The following is a 25,562-nucleotide window of genomic DNA, read 5'->3' as shown; positions in this document are numbered from 1 at the left end:
TTATATTTTGGGTTGTCATTGAGGCCTGACTACTCAGAATTGTTCTCTTCTCATTCACTGTCAACTGTATCACCCTTTTTTGTCTTGTTTACTGCACTTACCGCTGTCTGAAAAAATTTTTTTACATACATATTTATGTATGTAAAATTTTTACATACATATTTATGTCTGTTTCTACCATTAGAATGCTAACTTCCCTAAATGCAGGGACCTGCTATATATTGTCTACTATTTCTTGGCATCCTATTTTTAGTTTTGTTTGATGGATACAGCGGGTGCAATATCTTTTTTCCTAAGGATTCATTCATTCATTCGTTTATTTTTGCAAGCATAGAACTTTATTCTTTCTGCTCATTACACACCCATTACCCCCAACCCTTTCTGTTGGTTATTGCCTCCCTGCCTCTGGTGTTTTGGTCATTTCAGGTATTAAAACAGCCTAAATCTCAGATATGAATAAGTTGAATTTAATACAAGTCATAACTTCCATCCTAACCCATTTTCAAATTTTTTTTACCTTAATTTGTGTTTGCGTTTGAATTTCAGGATTTTCCCACTATTCCTTCATTTTGCTTTAATGTCTTTAAAAAAATGAACTTATTTAGGTAATGCCAGATTTATTGAGGTGTATTTTCCATGTAACACAGTGCATACATTTTAAGTGTACTGCTGAATTCGTTTTGACAGATGTATACACCTTTGTAACCACTACTCTACTCAAGGTATAGGACAGTTCTCTTTTTTTCAGAAAGTTCCTTCATTTCCCTTTGCAGATTTGACAAAGCTTTTTAGTTAGTACATAGTGTTTTATTATTTTGTAGTGTCCTCTGTATTTGGAATATTATGTAATTTTTTATAGGAAGAATTAAATGTTCTTTACCTTTGTTTCTATAGTTCATTGTATCTTTTAAAATATTTTCTCTCTCATGGTTGTCCATTTTTTCCTTCCCCCACTCTCTCTACCCTAGTTGGGAACTACAGGGCTTTTTTCTTACTCATTTATGTGACCCAGTTTTTGGCAGTTAAGGAGTACTTAGTAAATGTTGATTAAAGTAAGTTAATTTTAGGAGAAGTATGGCTGTGTAGCTGATGCAGAGGTGGTACAGCATAATGCTTAGGAGCAAATAATCTTGTGTTTCATTACTTATTAGCTGACGTGACCCTGGTCAAGTTACTTATTTTCTCTGTGCTTCAGTCTTCACATCTGAGAAAATGCCATAATAGTATCTACCTCATAGGTTTATTGTAGAGATTAAATGAACTAATATACACAAAGCACTTAGAACAGTAGTTGGCACTTAAATGCTGGATAAGTATTAACTGTTATTAGTAATTCTTCAGAGTTCGGGGAAAACCAGGTTTTGAGAACTTTTTGTTGTTGCTTTAACTGGGGAGTCTGCATAACATCCAGACTTCTTGGATACTCAGGTGAAAAGAATCTAAGCGAGGAATGGACTGTATCAGGATGACTTGATAGAGCTGTTCAGAATTGAGGTAAAACTACCCCGGGCTCACCCAGCCAGACTTTAATCTTCTCTGGTTTTCTGTAGCTGCCTCTCTGTATAGATTTGTATTTAAATATTCTCACCTCTTACATTCAAGTTTCTGCCCCCAAATCTACAAACTTATTTACAGTTGCATCCATCTTTCTTTTCTTTTTTTTTTTTTTAAAGGCATTTTTACTCTTGTATACAAAGCCTTGTTGGTAATTCCATCAGTCAGCATCTCATGGTTTAGACCGACCATAGATAGGCACTAGGGATACTAGGTGAGCAAGGCAGGTGGTCCCAGCCCTCCTGGAGCTTACGTGCCAGTGGGCAGGACAGATGACTTAAAATGTAATTATCATAAATACAGTGTGATAAGCACTGCTGGAGGTGTATAGAGAGGGCTGCTGTAGGAGCATAATTATTTTTGAAACCATGGGAGGATAAAATGGTCAAGGAGAACAGAAATTGAGACAAGAAGAGAATCCCGAGGAAGATCAACATTAAAAGATTGAGGAGAATGAATAGTTGCTGGTGGAGAGGTAGGAGGGAAACCAGGAGAGTCTGGTGTCACAGAAGCTGAACAGAGAGAGGAGTGCATCTCAGGACAGAGGTAGTGATCAACAGATACTGCCAGGCACCCAGGTACGGTCCTCTTCCCTCTTTCCTTTTCACATATTTGGCTCTATTAGTAGTTATTTCTTCTCGAGTCCGTGTATTCCTTGTTATTACCTGTTCAGCTCCTGAACTCACGCTGTTTGTATAGTGAGTTTGGCTGGTGAGGGATCCTGCATCCTCTGAATTCATTTTGTTTCCGAGTGTCACATTAGTGCAAGTTTGGATAACGAGGGACTTATCAAACTGTATCTGAATCTGTTTGCCTCTCATGGTGGGATGGGGAGAGTTGGGACAGCTAAGGATACTTCTGTCTCCATTTGTCCTGGTCCAGTGAAACTTGTGACAAAACAATTATTCTTTGACTCCACAGTTCCTTCACTGTTCTAGAGGGAGTTGTTTTAGCTGCCTGTTGCCACCTCTGGACCTCCCATTCAGTGCTAAACCCCCTCAAGTTTGATTTCTTACCTCCTGATTAAGTGGAATCTGAACTTGTAAAGCTAATTAAGGAGCTCCTGTTGCTAAATACAGTGGATTTTGAAGTTATCGCAACTTCTAGGGAGTTTTTGACATTGTTGACCACTTCATCCTTCTCAGAATGCTTTTGCCTTTTCTGAGGCACCATGTTCTTCTAATTTTCTTCGTTTCTTTGGCCACTCCGTAGTGTATTTGCTAGTTTTGCTTCTCTGACTCCTGAACATTGGTTCTGTAGCATAGGCTCTCATCACTTCTCATTCTGCATATTTCCTGGGTGACCTCATTCACTGCTGTGACATCGGTTACCTTAAATTAAGCTTTTGCGCAGTAAATAAGCCATATAACACTGAAATAAGGTCTATAAAGATTGCCATGTTTTACCTGTACATTTTAAATGTAAAGTAAAATCATCTGGATCACACAAACTTCTACATATCTGTGGATATCTGGAATGAACTCATAAGTGCAGCAGTAATTGAAATACTGCTGTCATTTAGTCTAGAATCAAACTCAAATCTTAGGGACTATCTAGATTATTTGTGAGTACTCAGAAAGTATAATTTTTATATCCTTTTTATTAGCTGGATGTGGGAATCTGTACGTAAACAGATATATTAAACATGCTTTAAAAAACAATTTACATTATCAAGCTTTAATTCTGTGTAGTGTTGCTTGTAACTTTGTGAGTAGTTACCCAGATTGCCATAAAGGTGTTTCTAAACCCTGTGCCATGTAGTTCCATGAACAGTTCCAGTGGATTATTTTGTTTAATAAAGACTGCCCTCTTGTGGTTAAAGTAAGCTAAATGTTTCATAAAAGTCTTTCCACTTACATGAAACCTGTGGTAAAACAATGTAACAGGAATGCAATACAGTAATAGTATTGTAATAGTAATGCAATGGAATACAGTATTTTTGCTCAGAAATATCTGTGGCCATTTTGTTTTTCTCCATTTTTTTCTCTCTTGGGTTTCTCTAGTGTGTCTCCACATTTCTCTCATTCTGTATATGAACATTTTTTTATTAAAAATTAGTGAATTAAAAGAGTCAAATGAGAATGAAAAGATGGAAAAATATTAAGCTATTGAAGGGAGGGGAGGTACACCTAAATGTAGACACAGTAAAAGAAATAAAAAGAAAAGACTAGTTATACATAAAGTTAATAAAAACCTATGGGAAAAAACAGTGATGAAAACATGAAGACTAAACTGGAAAAGTGTTTGTAGTAAATGTGACATTAAAGGTTTTAATATATTTAATATGAAAAATAGAGCTCACACAAGTGGTATATAAAAAAGTGGACAATGGTCATGAATAACCAGTTTATAAGTGAGGAAATGTAGTAATTAAAGCACAAAAATGTATTAAGATCCATAATGGTATTCCATAAAATGGTATCCATAATCCTCTTGTTACTTCAAATAAGCAAAAAAATCAGTTACATCTTTGGAGCATACTGGTAAAACCAACTAATTATTCTGAAAATTAGGGAATAGGTCAGAATTAAGTACTTATCTTGCTTTTTTCTATGTGAAATTGTGTGTACTTCAGGTAACCAAATACTACCTAGAGGAAAGCATTTTTTAAAAAAAGGATTCTAGCTTATAAATGAATAAGGAGTGATAGACTATTGCTGTTTTTCAGCGCTTAAATGAGTGCAGGTAGTGAGCATCAGTGGTAACTAAAACAATTAGATTGGATTCCTGGTGGGAAACTTTGTAACATTTGGATCAGGTTACTGGCAGGAATTAGTATAGGGCATCATTAACTATTTGGGATTAAAATAGTGGGAAAATCAAAGGGCAGGTATCCTGAGAAAAGTAGGCTGTCTTTTGTATTTTTCCCTGTTCCCCCTAGGAACATTTTAGATGAGGATGATATCAGAAATGTGAAGTGGCAAAGATTTTTATATATACAGTTGCTTAATAATAACAAAAGTTACCTAAATGGTAACCTCAGTCACTTAGGTTAGGAATATGGCAAAATATTCTACTTAGTGTTCCTGTCTGTGAGGATGTTATGACCCTCCCCATGCGCATGAGGGATTGGGCTTTAAAGCTTTTAGTCACTTATGTTATCTCTTAAAGCGATGAGATGCAGGTTATTTGACCTCTACACCTACACTTTGAAACACTTTCATATTTTGCATCAATTAAAAATGTTTTTTCTATTGAAACCGCTTGATTATATTTGCAGCCTTTACAGAGAACACCCAAACTGAGTCTCTTCAGCATCATTATATGTTGGTATGGACTGTAGAATATTTGTTCTAAGCACTTGATGCCATTTAAGAAAATCAAACAGATCCCTCATTTGTACCATTTATATTTGTGTCATACATTTTAGTATTCACAATTCCCTAATGATAGTAGCAGAATGAAATTTAATTGCCAGGTGGATGATTGTATCAGTTTACCTAGAAATCCTTTCTGATTTTCTGACTAGGGAAAGCACAACATCTATTGCACAGTGTTTTTTATTATATCAACTCCAGTCAGTGTTTTTCAGTATGTTTCACAAAAACCTCTGTATCTTCCCACTTCCCTCAAGCAGATATTGTAGCATCACAGTTCCTCTGAGAGTCCAGTGGCAGTATGTTTCTTTCCAGCAACCAAAGGGATTGTTTGAGGGCATGTTTTATGTTGGAACTAAATCTGCCTGGAGTAGCAACTAAATACAGAGATCATTTATATCTATACCAATGCTTTCAATACAGTTTTCTGCTTTTGCCAATAAGTTGTACATTTTTCACTCTTTCAACTTGTTGGTAAACACAAATTTTGTTTAGGTCCAGTTGTGATTTTATCTGGCAAATCATTAAACTACTACTTTTTGTAATGGAATAAAAACAGTATGTTTCTGGTGTTCAGATTTTTTTGTGATGTAGTCATTACATTTTGTAATTTTACTTTTAAATTTGATTTTTGTTTAGATCAAGTAACTTACTGTCTTGTGTCAGGGTCATTCAGAAAGAAATATAAATGTGTAATGACATAAAATATTCATCCTCATTAGTAGATAAAAAATTTAAATTGTTATATATGTATTTTTTAAATAATTACCAAAGATTTAAAAAATATATAAATACGGGTTAACGGTAGAGTGAAACTCCTATACACCTAGTGGAAAGCACTTAGGCAGTGTTATATATTAAAAAGAGCTTTATGCAGCAATTCCACTTGTTGTAAAACTTTAAAAATAATCAGAAACACTTGGTGGCATTTGCTAAAGTTAACAAAAAAAGAAAAGAAACAATAGCATATGTTTATAGAGAATTTACTACATCCCCAAATTCTAAGCAGCTCAAAATAAAATAGTCTGTTTAATATTCATGGCCACTCCATTGATTATAGATATTGTTCTTATTTTCCTTTTACTGATGAAACTGAAGCTCAGAGATTAACTTTACAAAGTTACAGAGCTAATGGTAGAGGCAGGAATAAAATTAAGACCTATCTCACTCTAAGCATGTGTTGATAAATGTCGCGATATATTACCTCTTTATTCAATCTAAATGTGCAGCCATAGGAAATGGCTTAAGTGATTTAGGATGCATATATATGTGTGTGTGTATGTATGTAAATATATATGTGTATATACATTCAGTGGAGTATTATGCTGCTATGAAACATATTATAATAAATGTCTTAAAATTTGCAAAAAGGGCTTATGATATACAAACTAGTGGTATATGCAGAAGAATCTCAATGGTGCAAAATGTTGGAAAAGAACGTGCCAAAATTTAAATCCTGTTCTTTCACAGCAGAATCCCCCCATGCATACAATTAAACAAAACCTGTTTTTTTGTTTGTTCTAAATTTGCTAGAATGAATATGTATTGTCGTTTGGGAAATCCTTTTTGCTATATATATGGTGTTTGTGACTGTATGTATGTTTAACTCAGCACCTAGAATCAATTTGTATGTGGAATACCATGAAATATCATTGGAAGTTGGTAGAATACTAGCCTAATTAACACTAGAGTTTGAGAAACACAGTTTGAGAGTTACTCAGGACTAGGCCCCACTAGGATCTTGTTTTTCAGTTTTATGTTCGTACTCATTATCAAAGACAGGGCCAGGAACCCATGTCTTAAGGTATTGATTTAGTTATAGACATACATGGGGGCTGACATTTTCATTAAGCTAGTTTTGTCACGTTTCAGAATAGACTGTGAGAAGAAGGTCTCTATCTGATTTTATGCTTGATGGTCCCATCCCCCTCTTAATCAAAATAGCAAGTGGAATTTCTGCAATCCTGTTTTTCTGCCTCAACAAGTAATAACCTACCCATCATTCAGCAGAGGCATAATTTTCATCATTCCAATGTATATTTTAGTTAACAAAATAAAAGTTTTTCTTCATTGAACTCTTTGCTTTATATACAGCTTTATTATTACCTTCTTCACTCTGGGGAATTAAGAATTCTGCCATCTAAGCTCAGGCTATGCTGTGTAACTTCTCTGATTCTTACTTCCTGGTAAAATAGACATAAACTAATCCGATGCCGTGCTCTGTCCTGAGGTTGTTGTGAGGATCAAAAGAAATAGAATGCCTTTGCAATGTTTGTAAACCATAAGGCAGTTATCAATATGTAGGAATTAAAGGAGAGGTATAAAATTTTTACAGTTAGGGGTGGTAGTACTTGTGAATGTATGTTTTAGAGTGGGTAAGAGTATCTGTGGAAATGAAAAGAGAGTGTCAAGTGATTTTCTGGGGAAAAGCATTGCAGGAGGAGGGAGCCAAGTACAAAGCCCCTGAATTTGGAATGAATGTATTATGTTTAAGGAAGGGCAAGGTAATGTGAGAAAAGCGAGACACAGTTTCATGTAGAATCTTTTAAGCTGTGTGAAGGAATTCAGATTTTATTTGAATTTTAGTTAATTTTAAAAAAGTGATAGGGAGCTTAAAACCAGAGGAATAATGTAATTTAAGTTTTAAGAAGATCACTTACTGTCATGTGACTAGACAAAGTGAGTCATATTAGGTATAGATTTGACTGTGTATAGAAGTTCTTTAAATGATTGAGAAATTTATTTCTCCTCATGCAACAATCTGGAGGTACAGTCAGTCCATCATTCTTAGGATGTGCCCTTACTTGTATGGTTCAGAATGGCTTGTCACCTCCTCCATTTTCAAAACAAGCAGCGTGAAGAAAGGGCCAAAGAGGGATATGCCTCTGCCCTTTGCAGATCTGGGTTGTTGGAATTATCGTTCCCCCTCATTTTCTGTTGTCAGAACTGGTATTCCTTACCTAGTTTTGAGGGAGGCTGAGAGAGGTCAGACCTCCCCCACATGCCCTGCAAGTCATGTTCCCTTATCATTTATGGCCGCATAACATTCAATTGTGTAGATATACCAGTTTCTTTAATATCCTATTATTGGATAAGTAGCCTTTATTTTTTTTTCTTTATTGAGTAACAATATTTTCTTAAATTGTCAGTTGTTTAAGTACTGTATTATGTGTCCATATTCATTTCATGGAGTCATTTATTGTTGCCAAGGTTTTGCTATCCAAATTAGCAGGGGCAAAAAGCATTGAAATATGATTTTCGTATGTGATTGTTAGTAAAGTCAAACATTCTGTTTCTTTTTTCTCCATAAATTTTTATTATGAGATACTGAATGTGTACATAAAAGTAGACAATATAATGAATATCTTTGTACCGATCATCTAGCTTCTATGATTATCAACTTATAGCCAATCTCACTATATTTAAACCCCTATCCAAATTTCTTCCTCTATAATTTTGAAACAAATCCATACATCATACAATTTTGTCTCTAAATATTTCAGGATGCAAATGCTTTTTCATATGGTTTTTATCCAGTTGTATTAACTCTTTTATGAATATCTGTTCATGTCGGTGGCATATTTTCCTTCATTTTCAGTAATTTTACACATTTTTGGCATATGAGTATAGACGATAAAGGCCTAGTGTTCTGAATGGTCCTTAAGATGGATAAAAGTAATAATAAGTTAAATTTTGCACATGTTAAGTTTGAGATGCTTATGGAACATCCAGTGGTATTGATATTTAATTTACAAGACAGTTATATGCAGACCGTGCTGTCACTTTCAATTGTCAAAACAGGGGAGAGTGAAGGTTTGGGAATAGATAATGTCATTCAGGGAGAGTTCATGGAGTGTAAAGCAAAAGCTGCAAGTTGATGCTTGTAAAATATTTAAGGGATGGGCATAGAAAAACACAAAGAAGAGTAAGAAGGAACATTTTGGAAAAAAGAAAGTCCGAGAAGAGCAATGTCTCGGAGGGAAGGTTAATAACATTGTCAGATGTAGCAGAGAGATCAAGGAAGATGATAAACATATTTGTTGGATTTCTCTATAGCAGACACAGGACACGTGTGCTGTAGTGGTGCAAGATAGACTTGAGTTTGAATCCTGCCACCACTTCTCTTGCAGTACTATGTTTGGAAATTTACCTACTGAGCATTAGTTATCCCACTTTTCAGATGGACGTAATGCTTCCCTTATAAGGCTCCTGAGACTTAACTGATAGCATGTATAGATACCATGTTTCCCTGAAAATAAGACCTAGCCGGACCATCAGCTCTAATGCGTCTTTTGGAGCAAAAATTAATATAAGATCTAATCTTATTTTAATATAATGTAGGATCAGTTCTCTTATAATATAAGACCGGGTCTTAATTTTTGCTCTAAAAGATGCATTAGAGCTGATGGTCTGGCTAGATCTTATTTTCAGGGAAACAGGGTAGCACTTGTTTGTATCTTCTTCATAAGTGGTAGTTGCTGATATCACATTGTGGCACTTTAATGGCCAATCTAGAATATCTGACTTTAATGATTTCTATTACACAAGTCCTGTATCTGTTGTTACTAACTTGCAATACTAGTTAATATTCTTTTGTTGGTGTCCTATAGATTCTTGAGAATTGGTTCAATTTTAGCTTTCACTGGCATCTTTTAATTGCCAATTTTTATTTTTTAAATGGTAAGAATGGGAAGCGATTTAGGTATAAGAGTTTCTGCCTAAAATTTGGATCTTAAAAAAAAAGTGGAAACCTAAAGTTAAGTTAAAATGTTATCGGTTCTCTTTCCAAAAAAAAAAAGGAGACCAGAATTGACTTTAAAGAAATTATTTTAAACACATTTGCTAGTGGCACATACCCTTAGTTTTCCTTTCTCTGAGAATGTCTTGATTTCTGCTTCATTCTTGAAAGATATTTTTGCTGGATAGGAATTTGGGATTGATAGTCCTTTTCTTTCAGCACTTGAACCTGTTCTCCCACTGCCTCTGCCTTCCATGATTTCTGATTAGAAAGCCACAGCCACTTGAATTGTTGTTCTAAATGGGATGTTGTTTTTCCTTGGCTGCTTTCAAGATTTTTTGTTGTTGTCGTCTTTAGTTTTCACTAGTTAGTTGGCTGTGATATATCTGGGTATGGATTTCTATGACTTCATGTTGTTTGAGATTCATTGACCTTCCTGAAATTGTAAGTGTATGTTTTTCACCAAATTTGGGAAGTTTGCTGCTGCTGTTTCTTCAAATGTGTTTTCTGTGCTCTTCTCTTTCTCCTCTCCTTTTGGGACTCTGATGACATGAATGCTAGACCTTTTGATATTGAACAGAGTCATAGAAATGACTGTTCATTTATATTTTCATCAATTTTTTCTCTGTTCATTGGGTTGGATAATTTCTATTGTTCTATCTTCAAGTTCACTTACTCTTTCCTCTGTTATTTCCATTCTGCAGTTGTGCTTCTCAAGGACTTTTTGGTTATTGCATTATTTAGTCCCAAAATTTCATTTTACACAGACAAAATTGTAATCTTATTTATATGCTGAAACTTTCTTATTTTTTTAAGAAGATTTTTCCTGATTTCTTGAAGCATGGTCATAGTGGCTTTAAAGTTTTGTCTGATAATTCCAACATCTGTGCCATCTTTGGCTTGTGTATAGGTTGTCTTTTCCTTTGTGAGTTATTGAGATTTTCTTGGTTTCTCATATGTCAGGTAATTTTGGATTGTATATTAAATACTTTGATGTTATGATACTCTGTGTCTTTTTTGAATCCTATGGAGAATGTTAAAAAAATTTTGTTTGTTTGTTTGTTTTTTGAGGGATGGGAGGATTTTTTAAGCAGGCCTTTGACCTCGTTAGGTTCAGGTCATGTTTCTATCTACCTTCTGTGCACTAAAATTCCAATGTCTGATTTTCATAGTCTTTGCTGAGCTGTTCCTATATGTTCTGCATGTGTGCCACCAAGTGGCTAATTTGGGAACACATAGTATGTTTAGGGTCAGATCCACATGTGCATAGCTCTGAGGTGACCCTAGGTGTGTTTGTAGAACTTCTTGTTATCACTTTCTTAAGCTCCTTTCTCTTTGCAAGTTCCTTGACACTTGCTGGCTTTAAGAGACCCTTCTCCCCTTATCATGTGACTTAGACAACTGGGGTTGTCATTTCTCTGTTGCTACACACTTACACAACTGCATCTGCCTTCACTGAAGGATAGTTGAGAAAGAATATAAACCATGGGGATTTCCTTCACACTTGTGGGGCCAGAAGGGAACCTCTTTCTTGGAGGTTTAGGTCCCTGTCTAGACTTTGCCGAGATCATCAATGCCACAGCTTCTGCCTTTGTATTGCTTGGGGACAGGGGCCAAGAGAAAGGGGGAAAAGCCCCAGAGGATCTCCCTCTCCCTTTACTGCTCCTCCGATCAAAAAAGAGATGACTTCTCTTGGGGCATTTCTGTCTGCACTTAGTGTGTAGTTCTGAGTTTGGACTGTCATTGACTTTAGGCTGAGTGGTCCCAGAGGAGTCAAAACTAGGAAACTCACTGTTGCATCAGTAGTACTTCTAGTCGTGTTTTCCTCAGCTAACTGCTACCGTTTTTAGAGTCTTCAGGTAGCTCTACATTCCTTCTGTCCAGGTTTTTAGTTATACATGTTCAGCGGGAGAAACAGGATAAACTGCTTACTTCATTTTGATTTAGTATTTTTAAGCATCCATGCTGTTCTAAGCTTTGTTGGAAGTGTGAAGATCAATACTGTTTACGGTGCTTACGGTAGATCCACAGGTAGGCATGGGATGTAGGGTGGAAGCAGAAAGTAAACATAGTTTCATGTTATGCACTAATAATGAATAATTCAGTTATTAATCTTTCCCATCTAGTTCTGCTTCAGGATTTAACTTGTTTGTGACTAAAGGAGAGAAGATGCTGTTTATATTTCATTAATTTCCCACTTACTACCCCAGAATATAAGGGATGAAAAGTCTTGTCTCTGGATATGTATTTGCTGGATGAAATTAATACATAGTTATAATAAGAATAAGAAATATAATTACATATATAATTATAAGAAGAACTTACAATAAGAAGAAATAATTTATTATTATATACTTGTTTCTCAGGTCTTAGAAAAATACCCCAATACACCTATGAGTCATAAAGAAATTCTTCAAGTTATCCAGAGAGAAGGACTAAAAGAAATCAGGTGAGTTATTTAAATATTATTAGTAATTATAAACTTCATTAGAGTATTTTATAGTATACAGCAGTGTACTTTAGTCCTAAGGATTGATTATTCAGTAATAAATGCACTGTTAATTTCTGATTTATCCAGTTGTCAGATCTTTGGAGTATTCAGTTATAGCACAGTTACAAAACCAAAAGTAAGTTGAAAAAGCTTCTTAGAAGGCAGCTGTCTCCACACCCATGCACTTTACTTCTTAGGAAGGCCTGGAGCCATCTTCAAGCCTTCATCTATCAAGTCAGGCTTTTGACTTAAGCTTGGTCATTAGCAGATAAAAAGGACTCTAGTGCAGGGGGAGTGCTAGAAGTAGATAGTCGAGGAAGAAATAACCTTAGCTAAAAAGAATAAAATGGAAAAAGATATATAAAGAGTATATATTTAAACAGTAGTTTTATTATGTTCAAGTACAACAGCCTGGGGTCAACTAATATAGGACCAAAGATAAAATACACTGTAATTCCTAAAAGCCTTATGATACTACGATAGCATATAATAGTCACTGTTCATAATCAAGACCCTTTGTCATCAAGAATGTTAAAACTATATTCAATTATGTTAAGGCAGAAATCTGGGAGTCTGCATTTGGGATATTTTCATTAAGATAGGAGAAGGTTGCGGTGCTTTCAAACTGCTACTAGTTGTTCTCAACTGGGGCTAGTATTGTGTAACACTCTTAGGAAAAATGTTCAGAATTTTGGGGGGCTGTTTTTCATTGTCTCAGTGACTAGAAAGGAGGGCACACTATAGCATTTAATGAGCAGGTTGCAGGGATGCTAAATGTCTTGCATTGTGTTGGATAGTCCTTCACATTGAAGAATTCTTCAGTTCAGATATCAGTAGTGTTCCTATTGAGAAATATGCTGATATATTCGTAAATGGACAGCATATTTTTTGATAAACAGTTATTGCATGTGCTAGGTTTTAATTCTCATTTTCTTTTCTTTAACATGAAATTCAATTTGTGATTTTTATTGGCCTTTCTTTGCAAACGCAGTTAATAAAGTTTTGTTTTGATTTATGGCCATATGTCAGTAGGCTGGGACTGAATTAAGTTCTCTTTAATAATATGAAACAATGAAGTATCAATTGGTATATCCCACTTTATATAGTGAATGTCCCTGAAAAATTGTGTGAACATTTGTAAATTACAACATTAAAATGTATTTAAAGAATTAGCTTTTAAACAGTTTTGTAAATTATTTAAAAGATTTATTGATGATATAATTGTGAACTTTTATTTGAATTAGATTAAAAATAAAGCATAATACCCATTTAATCTCAGATCAATTTTTACAAGTCTACAGGAGAAAAGGATAATGATTATTGTGACTCAGAGGAACAAATTTTGCTAAGGTGTCCTAATATCCTCTCATTAACACTATTAGGTCTTATTGAATAGGAATGAGCTAGAGATTTCATTCCTTTTCATAAAATTAGACTTGATACACACTGGAGAATTAGGCCAGGAAATCTGGTATAGAGAGATCAGACTCCATCTGTCCCTTTGGTCAAAATGCCAATTGTAGGATTTATCATCCAGCTCTAACATAATAAGGCTCTGTGACTTTAAACTTGTCATTATTATTTATGGGGAGCAGGCAAAAATAGTAAATAAATAAAGGATAGAAGGAAGAAAAGGAAGAGCTTGTAAAAAACAATAAGACGGTAGAGTCATGAAAAATAGCTTCTGGCTTCACTTAGTGACAACAGTTTACAAGTAGCTATTCTTGCTTAAAGTATATTGTGGTGGTGATGCAATTACATGACCACAAAGCAGTTTTTTCTAAGTCACCAGTGACTTGTATTTAGTCAACTCCTCAGGGCTTTTAGTTCTTGCCTCTCTTACTTCTCAGCGTTATTTAACACACTTCTGACTACTACGTCCTTCTTGAAACTCTTTTTGTTACCTGAAATGTCCATAAACATTGCTGCTTTCCTTCTTTCCTCTCTACGCTGTCCTTCACAGTTTTTTTCATCACCTTCTCTCAAGCTTACATGCACTTTTGTCCATTCTCATAGATTTAAGTATCATTTTTGGTTTGTCAGTTCCCAAATATGTAGGGAAAATGCTTCTCACCTCAGCGTTTTTACATGCTGACCCCTTAGCAACGAGTATGTTTCCCTCTTAATTCTTATTTATCAGGTGTCAGTTTGAATATGTCTTTTTCAGAGAATTTTGACACTTTCCGGTCTAGATCACATTTTCCCTTTTTAGTTTATTATAGTGTTCTCTGTCCTTTCTTCATTGCACTTTAGGTTTAAAATTAAATATTTTTGTGATCCTAAAAAAAAGTCATACAGCTTCACTATAGCTTATATTAAGCTGGCTCCACGAGGGCAGTGACGTTGTCTGTTCTTCGCCTCCCACCCTCCTTATAGTGCTGGGCGCATGATAGGTATTGAAAACCTGCTTGTTAGCTATGGTCGTCTTATAGTCTTTAAAGTTTCTAGACAGATTACGGAATGAAATCGATACGGTGCTTATTGAGGATGTACTGCTTTTTTCAGTTTTGTTTTTATTTCTCGGTCCTCAATACATGGCTTTTCCTTTTCCCTTTGTAGTTTTCCCTCTGCTCTCTCATTTTGAAGAAACTTGCTTAATTTTGATTATTCCATACTAGATTGTTTTATTTTACAATATATTTAAGTGGAAACAGCCCAAATGTCCATCAGCAGTTGAGTAGGTAAATAAAATGTGATATATACATTCAGTGGAATTATTCAGCTTTAAGAATCAATGAAATTCTGATACATGCTACATGGATGAGCCTTAACATGTTAAGTGAAATAAGCCAGACACAAAAGAACAAATATTGTACAATTCCACTTATATGAGATACTTAGAAAGGCAAACTTACAGAAACTCACAGAAAGTGGAATAGAGGTTACCAGGGGCTGAGAGGAGGGGTGTAATAGGGACTTATTTTTTAATTGGTACAGAGTGTTTCGGGCGATGATGAAAAAGTTCTGGAGATGGACAGTGGTGATGGTTGCATAACATTGTGAATGTCCTTAATGCCACTGAATTGTGCACTTAAAAATGGTTAAAATGGTAACTTGTATGTTATGTATATTTTGCCACAACCAGCTTTCAAGGAGGCCCCTCCATGTCCCTAGGTTGTGATTCAGATTTCCATGGAGAAGGTTGGGCTCTGGTCCAGTGGATTACAAAATTACTGGTGCTGTAGCCTGGGGACACATAGGAAACCGCCTCTTGGGTACTAGAAGAACTTGCTGGAAAGCCTCTTGCTGGGCGCCTGTCCAAGTCACTGGGGTTCCAGCTCAGGCACCAGCAGAATTTTCTGGGAAGCTACTCACATGCGTTCTGCTGAACCTTGCTGAAGGGTGAGTGCCAGTGAGTCCCTCACTTTGCTGGGTGTGTATGCCACAAGAGCAAGCAGGCAAGAGCACACTAAAACTGGAAAGAAAAGCCCCCTTCCCCGCCTGCCCCCTTTCTGCAGTGTCCCTTCAGCACTCTACTAACAAAACTTAATTTTGAGCCAGTTGGCAAAGGAGAAGTATTGTAGGGTCCAGCTCTGCTGTCACAGAGAAGGGCAAAGAAGGCTGGATTTAGAACTAAAAGTCAAATTGATAACTGGCACAGAAGCCTTGAGAGTAGTTTTTCCATAGAATAACTGAGATCATTGGTCCTACATACTTTTGTTTGCTTGATTTAGTTGTGTCTGCACCCCAGCCAAACGGATACACTGCTGTTCCCTGTATAGGATCTAAGATTTTCCACCCATAGCACATTGAGCAATCTTTTATCTACCGTGTTTCCCCAAAAGTAAGACCTAACTGGAAAATAAGCCCTAACATGATTTTTCAGGATCACATCCCCTGAACATAAGCCCTAATGTGTCTTTTGGAGCAAAAATTAATAAAAGACCTGGTTTTATTTTCTGGAAAACACTGTATGTCTTTATGTTTATAGTGGGGTTTTTATAGATAGCATGTAGTTTTAAAAATGCAATTTGAGAATCATTGACATGATTAGCTTTAGTCTACCATTTTATTATTTATTTTCTGTTCTTATTTTTTATTTCACCATACCCTCTCTACTGCCTTCTTTTGAATTGTTTGAGTTTTGCAGTATATTTTATTTTTTTTGACTTTTTGGCTATATCTTTTTGTTTGTTTTTTAAGTGGTTGCTTTAGAGTTTATAATAGACATCCAAACCTTTTATTGACTTCTTAGAGTTAATATTTTACCACCTTAAATAAAATGTACAAGCCTTAACAACCATTTCAGTCCTTTATTCATCCTTTATTTTTATAGTTGTCACAGGCGTTACATCTCATACATGGAATTCCCCACCAGACAATGTCACTAAATTTTGATTTCAGTCATAAATGGTTCAAAGACTAGCAGTATTTACCCAGATGTTTACCATTTCTTTTGTTCTTCCTTCTTTTCCTAAGTTCCACATTTCCCTCTAGTATCATTTTCCTTCATCCTGAAAAACTTTCCTTTTAGTATTTCTTATAGAGCATGTCTGCTGTTGATGAATTCTCTGTATTCCCTCTTCTGAGACTGTCTTTGTGTGCCTTCATTTTGAAGGATTTCTTTTTTTTTCTTTGTTTTACAGGATATTGAAGTCTTTGTTGATGGTTCTTTTCTTTTGGTCCTTAAAAAATGTCACTCCACTGCCTTCTGACACCATGGTTTTTGATGAGGAATCCATGGTCATTTGAGTCATTGTTTTCATAGAAGTAATGCTTTGTTTTTTTCTGACTTTGATAATGTCTTTGTTTAATTTTCAGTAGTTTGATATTTGATGTGTCTAGGTGTGAATTTCTTTGTGTTTGATCTGTTTAGCATTACATTGAGCTTCTTGAATTTTGTACCTTTATGTCTTTTGCCAAATTTGGCAAATTTTCAGCCATTCTTCAAATATTTTTTCTTTACCACAGTCTTTCTCTCCTTCTAATGACATGATTACCTCCAAGTATTTTACCACAGTTCCCCAAGTCTCTGCTCATTTTTTTTCTACTTTTTCTATCCAGATTTCAGAATGGATAATTTCTGTTGCTCTATCGTCACATTCATGACTCTTTTCTCTGTCTTTTCTATTCAGCTATTGAGCCCGTCCAGTGAATTTTTTTAAAATTTCTGATGTTATATCTTTTAATTCTAAAATTCTTGTTTTGTTCCTTTTGTATAATTTCTATTTTTCTGCCAAAACCTTCTATCTTTCCATTAGTTTTAAGTTCTCTTATCTTTACCTCATGTAGTAATAGTGAATGCTTTAAAGTTTTTGTTTAAGTCCACCACCTAGGTAATCTCAGGGTTGGCAACTGTTGATTGTCTTTTCCCTGGAGAATGGCGATTATTTTTTTAAAGTAGGCAATCAATCCAGTTGTTCTCAGAGTACATGGTCTGCCTCATGTAGGTGTTGGATCATTAATCAGTTTAGTTTTCAAGGCCTCTGCTCTGCTGTTTTGGATCTATTCCATGCATGTGCCACTCACAGTTAGTCTGAGATGGGACCAGTGGTTCAGTTCTCAAAGCTTTTGCTGTGTTGGTTGGGACTGTCCCAAGTATTCACAGTGCAGGGATGAGTCCAGGCTTTGTGTGGGAATTAGGGGATTCTTTTCTTCAGTTCTCTTCTCTCTGGACATCCCCCTGCCCCTCAGCCTGCAGTGTATCTATCCCCTATAGTAATATACCTCCTTAACTAGGGCCTGCTCTTTAGCCAAAGTGGTGAGAGAAAAACCCAGAAAACTCACTGTGTGAGAGTTTAGCCAACTGTGAAATTAGAGGGAACAGTTCACGTGATCACCCTCGCTTACTAGACCAACTGCATTATTCAGGGGTTCCTAAGGCTACTCTCAAGGCTCAATAATTTGCTCAAAGTACTTGGAAATTCACTGAAAACTGTTATACTCATGGTTATGGGAAGCATACAGGAAAAGGACACAGATTACAATTAGACAAGGGAAAAGACACACTGGGCCGAGTCAAAGTAAAGTGCCAAACAGCTTCCAGGGATCCTCTCCCCGTGACTTAGGACAGTGTTACTTGTCAGCATCAGTGTGTTCTAATATGCATAGGACTTTGCCAGCCAAGGAAGCTCAGGTGAGCCTCGTTGTCCAGAGATTTTATTGGGGGTCCACGTGTAGGCATGATTCATTACCCCCATGGCTCGTCTGTTTCCAATGTCTAACCTCTCTAGAGGTCAACTGACACATTGTGACACAGCCCTCACCATAAATAATCTTATTTGTATGGCTCAAAGCACCCACTATCACAGTGATATTACCTGGCTGGCCAAAGGCCCCAGTAGGGCCTAGGGATTAGCTCCTAAAAGCCAAGGGCAAAGGCCAGACCTGTCTTTAGGTCTTTACTACATACCCCTATACGAATCAGGTTTTGACTTCCCAGTGTGCTAGCTTTCTTAATCTTCAGTATTTTAGGTAGATACCTTTTTATTTTTATTTATTTATTTTTTTAAGGAAGGCGCAGCTCATAGTGGCCCATGTAGCGATCGAACCGGCAACCTTGGTGCTACCTACCAGCACCACGCTCTAACCAAACTGAGCTAACTGGCACCCCGAGGTAGTTACTTTTTAAAAATTGACAGGTAATTCACACATCATAAAAGTGACCCTTTTAAAGCATGCAGTGGCTTTATTTAGCAAATGCACCCAAAACATTTTCATCACCCCAGAAAGAAACCTTGTACCCATTAGCTATCTCTCCCCTTCCTTGCCACCCTCACACAGGCCCCAGCCCTAGGCAACCACTAGTGTAGTGTACTTTCTGTCTCCATGGATTTGCAAATTTTGGATTGGAATCATATGTGTGGTCTTTTGTGACCGGCTTCTTTGGCACAGTGTAATGATTTGAAGGTTCATTTATGTTGTGGCATTTATTAGTACTTCATTCCTTATTGCTGCATAATATTCCATCATATGCATACGTCACATTTTGTTTATCCATTTACTCATTGATGGACATTTGGGTTGTTTCCACTTCTTGGCTATTATGAATAATAGTAGTATGAACATTTATGTACAGATTTCTGCATGGTAAGTGGCTTTTTGTATTTTCGCCCACAGCGTTTTGTTGTAACTAGCCAGAGAGAGGCCGTTGTGGGCCTCTTCTGCCTTCGCCAGCATGGAAGTCCCAGTCAGTTTTAAATCATGAAATTGGATTGTGCTTTAAATTCATGGAACTTTCCATGATTAATCCACAGATTTCAAGTCAGAACCATTTGTGTTTTTCTTTGGCTTAGAATAGAATTCTAGATTTTGGTGTAACCTTTGTTTTCCAGTCAATTTTAAGTTCCAGTAGGGGAGATGGTATCACAAATGATCTGATGTAGGCCATCTAACACAGGTGTTTTATTACTAGGTGTTTAGAACCTCACTGTTGACTAGTTCCATAATTAGAGCCTGGTTTTTCTACCAAATGAGTAAGTGAATGCAAATAGAATACAGCAAACCAGTGTAAATCCATTGGCATGATTAAATGGTTAAGCATTGCTCTGCCAAATGTGTAGTCAGTCCTCAAAGGGAAATAATGCACATACCTCCAACATTTCCTTCTGATAATTACAAGATGATATATAGTCTGATTTATGTTTGAGGTAAATATATATATTTAGGTAAATGTAATACATGAAGAATGGACTACAGCAGCCAGGAGTGGAAGGGCTTAAGAGACTAATAAAGAGGCTATTTTAGTAGATTAGGCAAAATGTGGTGGTTTGGATTAGGGTGAAAGTAAGTAGAGCTGGAGAGGACAGACAGAGTTGAGATACATGTTTCAGGACTCGCTGATGGATTAGATGTGGGAGGCGACAGGAAGGAGGAAATAATGAATTCTAGGCTTCCTCATTGAATAGCTGCCGTACATCATAGAGAGGAAGAACTGAGGAATGAAACTGGTAAAGTGAAGGGGTTGATTAATAAAGGATTCATCGAGCATATATTGTGGATTCAAAAATTGAATCCTCATGAGGGGTGAGGAGGTGTCAGTTGTGGGGAGTGGTTTTGTTATAAATGTCAAGACAGCAATTAAAAGGTAACAGTGATCTGGAGCTGTAGAATAGGTGTCATGCGGGGGACCCTGCTCGCTGCGCCATTTGTCCTGCAGGGAGGCCGGCGGGGTCTCTGGTCCCGCTCCCCATACAAGAACGCAGGATATGGTGAGGCCAAAAAGGAACACCCACGGAGCCATAGGTAGGGGAGTCATACCACTATATTCTCTCTGGCGGCACTATACTCTCACTGGAGGCTGGATCCACACTGTCCGCAAACCGCCATCCACACTTGCCAGCCCAGCCGCCATCTTCTTGCTAGCCCACATTCTCCTCTCTTCTCTCTCTTTTTCTCTCTCCTCTGTAGCCGCAGCAGTTATATTATCGGCTAATTGGCTAACTGGCTACAGCTGACGGCCAATCAGCCACAGCTGGCGGCCATCTACTACCCGAGCCAGCACTCCTGCACGTGAGGCCGAGAGCCTGTAAACTACTTTCTGGGGCTCTGTCCCCACAATAGGCATCTATTTTCAGAGATTATTATCTAATACCCGTTTTGGACATCAATGAGTGCCTAGTTCCTGGTGTGTAATAGAACGGAAAAATCCTTTTTCCCCCCCTGTGATAATATACTTTCACATACGTTACAAGTCTAGGTTTATGAATTAGGTGCTAAAGACAGTTTTTTAAATATAAATTTTTACTTTTGGAAAATTCTAAATTAAAACAAAAGTATGTATCCTCCCGCATAAATTATAAATAGTCCTCCTACCCCAGAAGTAAACTTCAGGCATTTTACTTCCAACATTCTAGTGTGTATCTAACAGATAAGAACTCAAGAGATTATTTGTGTGCAATTTGGATATTGTGGCTTGTTATAAAAAATAAAGCAACTAAGCATAGACATTAAGCATACACGTTACTGATAAAAACACAGACATAGAATAGTACATAAATCAAGTACTTACTGTATGTATACTCTGAGACCGTTTCCTGCTAATCCTTTACTATTACCAGCAACTCATCGCTACTTCTATCCTTCATCTGTTGTACAGCAGACTTTTTCTCTTCATCAGCTGTGTCTGCTATTAATGTTTACAAATGTGCTTTCCCAGAATTAAGTGTAGGACTCCAAGCCTTTCTTCTAAGTAGCCATTGCGTTTAAGTGTTTCCTTCTCCCTGGCTGTAGAATTTTTCTTAACCTGCTTTGCTCATCCTATTAGCTGTATTGGCTTGACTTTTCTTAGAAAAGCTAATAGGGAAAGAGAGTTTTTAGAAAATTAGAGAAAATAGCAAAGTATTACTTTCCCGACAGCCTATCCTCTTACTGGTTTTTCTTGTCTTTCCACTCATGAGTAGAGGAGGGAAGAGGAATCAGGAAGATTCTTCGTGTTCATGAATGTATCATCCATAGATTGAGTATTTTCTGAATTAGTCCATTCATGAGTGGTCCCAAGGGTCCATGATATATAATAATTAGTAATTTTGGTGAGTCATGAATTTGAATCTTTTACACCATTAGATTGATGTGGGTCATTAAATTATATAGTTAATAAGTGAGTATAGCCAATTGCTTAGCTTTTAAATTAGGTTGATCATTAGTTATTTGTTACTTGTGAAAGAAGTCAAGAAGTATTTAAAAGCATTGGTTCTTTATGGAGAAAGACCTGGAAAGGAAGCTTTAAGTGCTAGTTATATAGTAGTACTAGCAGATGTGGGGACAAGCAGATGACTTAGAGACGCATTCTTTGCAATTGAAGTTTAGTTCTGGTACAACCCGATGCCCCTGATGCACAGGGCCCCCACGGGGGTGGTCTCTTCTGCATTCCTTATCCTGTCCTCCCTCCCCAACCCCTTTTCCAAGCCAGTCACATTATTTCATTCATAGAATGTTATAGCTGCAAAAGATAATTGGGATATTATACTCACATCTCTTTTTATTGTCAGAGAATTAAGGCCCATAGAGAGGCCAGTGTCATACAGCTCGCTCAGGGAAACTAGAAACAGAGGCTCACTACTTCCGGTTTTGCTCTTTTCAATATATTATACCACCTGTACATCCATAGTTCTCCCTACCCTCTGATTGTGTATATGCTCTATCATTCTTCAAGTCAAACTATATCATGCACTGACATATGACAATATTAGGTTAGTTGCTTTCTAATTGTACATTGCTTTCTGGAAGAATTTGAAATGAAAACCACAGCCCTTATAATACCTTAGCTTCTGAAAGGGCCAGTACATTTTTAAAGCACTTATCCTAACAGACCTTTTAAATAGATCTTTGTATTGTTATTCTGCAGAGCTCTAAATTGTTACCTAGCAAGGAGTTTTTCTTACGTTTCAGTCTTGTATCCCAAGCAAGCTCCTTTAGAGTTGGAATTGTAAAGAATTCTGGGAACCATCTAGCAAAAATCATGCTTAATAAACATTTGCCAGATTGAAATTTTACTTCTTTGGAGGAGTCTCCATTGCACCTGACTAGTTAATATATTTACTTAAGTTTATTTTAGCTCACCTCATGTCCCAAACAAATCCCATTACCTCATTTCCCCCCCACTTCTTACGTAAAGATATATAGCAATGGAAATAAACTCAACACTCTCTACTGTTTTTCAGCAGAAATCATTATCTCCTGCAGAGTAGATCGTTTGACTGTTTGCCAAGCTGAATCTCTTTGAGGTGATTTCATTAACAAGAACTCACTTTAAGAATGAAGAACATTATTAAATTGATACCACATTTATCGAAGGTTGACTGATACCTTTAAGTTTGGCCTGTGTTTTCTTTACTGCTAGTTGCAGTCTGCTTTCAAGCCCGCAAACCTTGTAGGGATGTCAAAAAGGACTAATGAAAAATCAAAATGCTTAGGTATTGACAGAAAAGAATATTCCTATCCATTGTTATTCAGCTTCACAGTGAGTTCCATTATGGATCAAAGGGCGGCTACTAAACCTTAGTGTCCATAGCTGATGGCTTTATGATGGCTCCTTGAAATTGAAATGCATGGGAAGAATATTAAAGAATGGGGAATACTCATTGTATCCACATTTAACTCTAAAGTGATAGAATAGTTTTACTCTGTCACATATTTAGGGCACTACAACTGTTATCTGAAATAGTTTAGATTACTTAGCTGAATTTAATTGTGTATTATTAGACAGTAATATTTTAGACTAACTTGTAAATTCCAAAGAAATTAATGTTTTGTGTAGCAAAGTGGGGAGGGTTCTAATTTGAAGAATTATGGCTATTACTGGGAGGGGAAGGGAGAGGGAGAGTTTGTTTTGTGGCTTTACGGGTGCTTTGTAAAGAAAAATTAAAAGCTCTTTTTTTTTCCCTCCTTTCATTTTCTTGGGGTGCATTCCAACTCCAGAAGGTAAGAAGTATTATTTTATTCTAAAGAAATATTATACAATTATAAAGTACTCTTTTACAAGCTTAATTGAACTTACCTTAGTTTTACTTTATAAAACTAAATAATTAGCCTAGAAACTAAGTAAGAGTGACATTACGATGTAAATGTTTATTGTATGTACTTTTTTTGTTCTTGCAGTTTGTAATCATTTGGTCATAATTATAGATACGCAGTCTACATTTAGTTTCATTAAGTCATCATTTGACTTATTACAATTCGGATACCTAGTACACTGCAGATTAATAATGAAAACATTTAAGGGGTTGGAAATGTGTGAGCTGACATTTGCTGTCGTTCAGCACTTGTAAAATGTGCCATTTCCTGCTGGTTGCCATGGTTTCAGATGAGAAATACGCTGTTTTTTGAATTAGTGTTTCCCTATAGGTAATGTGTTGTTTCTTTCTGACTCCTTTCAGGACTGTTTTTTGTAGTTTGTTTTCAGAAATTTAATTATGTGTCTTGGTGTGTGGACTTCTTGGAGTTTATCCATTTAGATTCACTGAGTTTCTAGCATATGTATATTTATTTTTCACCAAGTAAGAGAAACTTTCAGCCTTTAATTCTTTGAATACTCTTTCTTTTGCCTTTCCTTCTTGCACTTTGAATCTTTTGTTATTATCTCCCACCTTCCTGAGGTTCTGTTAACTTTTTTCAGTGTTATTTTCTTTCTGTTGTTCACACTGGGTAAATTGTATTGATCTGCCTTTAAGGTCATTGATTCTGTCATCTCCATTCTGTTATTGAGTCCATCTAGCAGGTTTTTACATTTCTTAATGTATTTTTCAGTTCTATAATTTCTGTTCGTTTTTGGTAACTTCTGTTTCTTGGCTGATACTTGCTGTATTTTCATTTGTTTCAAGAGAATTTATCAGTGCTCACTGAAGCATTTTTATGACAGCTGTGTTAAAATTCTTGTCTTACAATTTCAACATCTTTCTCAGTGTTGGTGTCAGTTGATTGTCTTTTCTCATTTAGTTTGTGATTTTCCTGGTTCTTGGTATGATGGGTGGTTTTTCTGTTGAATCCTGGATGTTTTAGCTATCATGTTAGGAAATGGTGAGTTCTGTTAAGTTTAAATCTTTTATTTAAGCCGGCATTCACACTACTCAGGTTTAACATGTGAGTCTTGGACTCCTTTGGTGGACCGTGGTTAAATACCAGTTTAATTTTCAGAGCCTTTGCTGTGCTGTTTTGGTCTTCTTGTTTTGTCTAGTGACACAGAGGCTCCCAATGATCTCTGCTGCTGCTTTCTGAGGGGGTGGAAGGAGTTTCCAGAGCCCAAGCTGCCTTTGGCCTCTAGGTGTGGAGAAAAGGGAGTCTCCAGCCTATGGGACCAGAGAGGCTTCCTGGGACCAGTGCTTGTGATGGGACCCCTCCTTGCTTATGCCACTGGGCTGCTCAGCGTCTCTGGGAGGGGACTGGTTGGCTCAGACCCACAAGACAAAGAGGCTTCCTGAGTTGCGCTGCTCCTGTGGTCTGATCCCACTTGCTGGCGCCGCCTTGCCTTGACTATTTTAGTCTTTACTTTTGCTGCTTGAGGTAAGATAACTCACAGTCAAAGCCATTTAATTATATAAGCTTTACCATAACTCTAAGTTACTTCTGTGAGTTGGAAAATGCCAGGAATTGTTCAAATGAAAGAATCAGTTGACTCCTTCAAAACTCTGAATCTCGACTTAAGTGTCTATGTCAAGACTGAGCTCTTGTTCAAAAGCAGAAAATAATTGTAATAAACAGCTTTGCTGTTTAGATGTATAAACTATATTGCTAAATGAACAAGAAATACCAAGTAGGACAAAGATATAAAATTACAACAAAGTCTAATTTTTTGACGTACTTAAATCTATTGCATTTTATTCCCTCTCCAGCTCTTTCAGAACTATGTCCATAGCTTATATTGACAAGTTTTCTGTTTTTCCTTTCTCTTTCACACACTAATACTTCTTTTACCCTCGAATACTATGTCCTCATATGCAGCCATGGTCACCTCTTTAGTTCAGAGGTGCGTGCAGTATAGACACTTGGCCCAGTCAGTGAAGAAGTGTTAGCATCTTATCTTCAT

At 36.6% G+C, this 25,562-nt stretch overlaps 1 protein-coding gene across 2 annotated transcripts in view; it reads left to right on the top strand.

The window, feature by feature from the left end:
• Positions 1-25,562, top strand: part of ASXL2 (ASXL transcriptional regulator 2) — a 122,108-nt gene that overhangs the window by 23,157 nt on the left and 73,389 nt on the right. The window contains exon 2 of one of the 2 annotated variants that reach the window (XM_019712756.2): positions 11,976-12,058. The exons of the other annotated variant lie outside the window; for it this stretch is intronic. Coding sequence (XP_019568315.2) covers positions 11,976-12,058 — 83 coding nt within the window. The remainder of the gene's footprint in view (positions 1-11,975; positions 12,059-25,562) is intronic. 2 annotated transcript variants of the gene reach the window in all.

This window comes from Rhinolophus sinicus, linkage group LG05 (genome assembly GCF_036562045.2).
Source record: "Rhinolophus sinicus isolate RSC01 linkage group LG05, ASM3656204v1, whole genome shotgun sequence".
NCBI lineage: Eukaryota > Metazoa > Chordata > Mammalia > Chiroptera > Rhinolophidae > Rhinolophus > Rhinolophus sinicus.
Note: the sequence above shows the minus strand (reverse complement) of the source record. Positions and strands in the feature narration are given on the sequence as shown.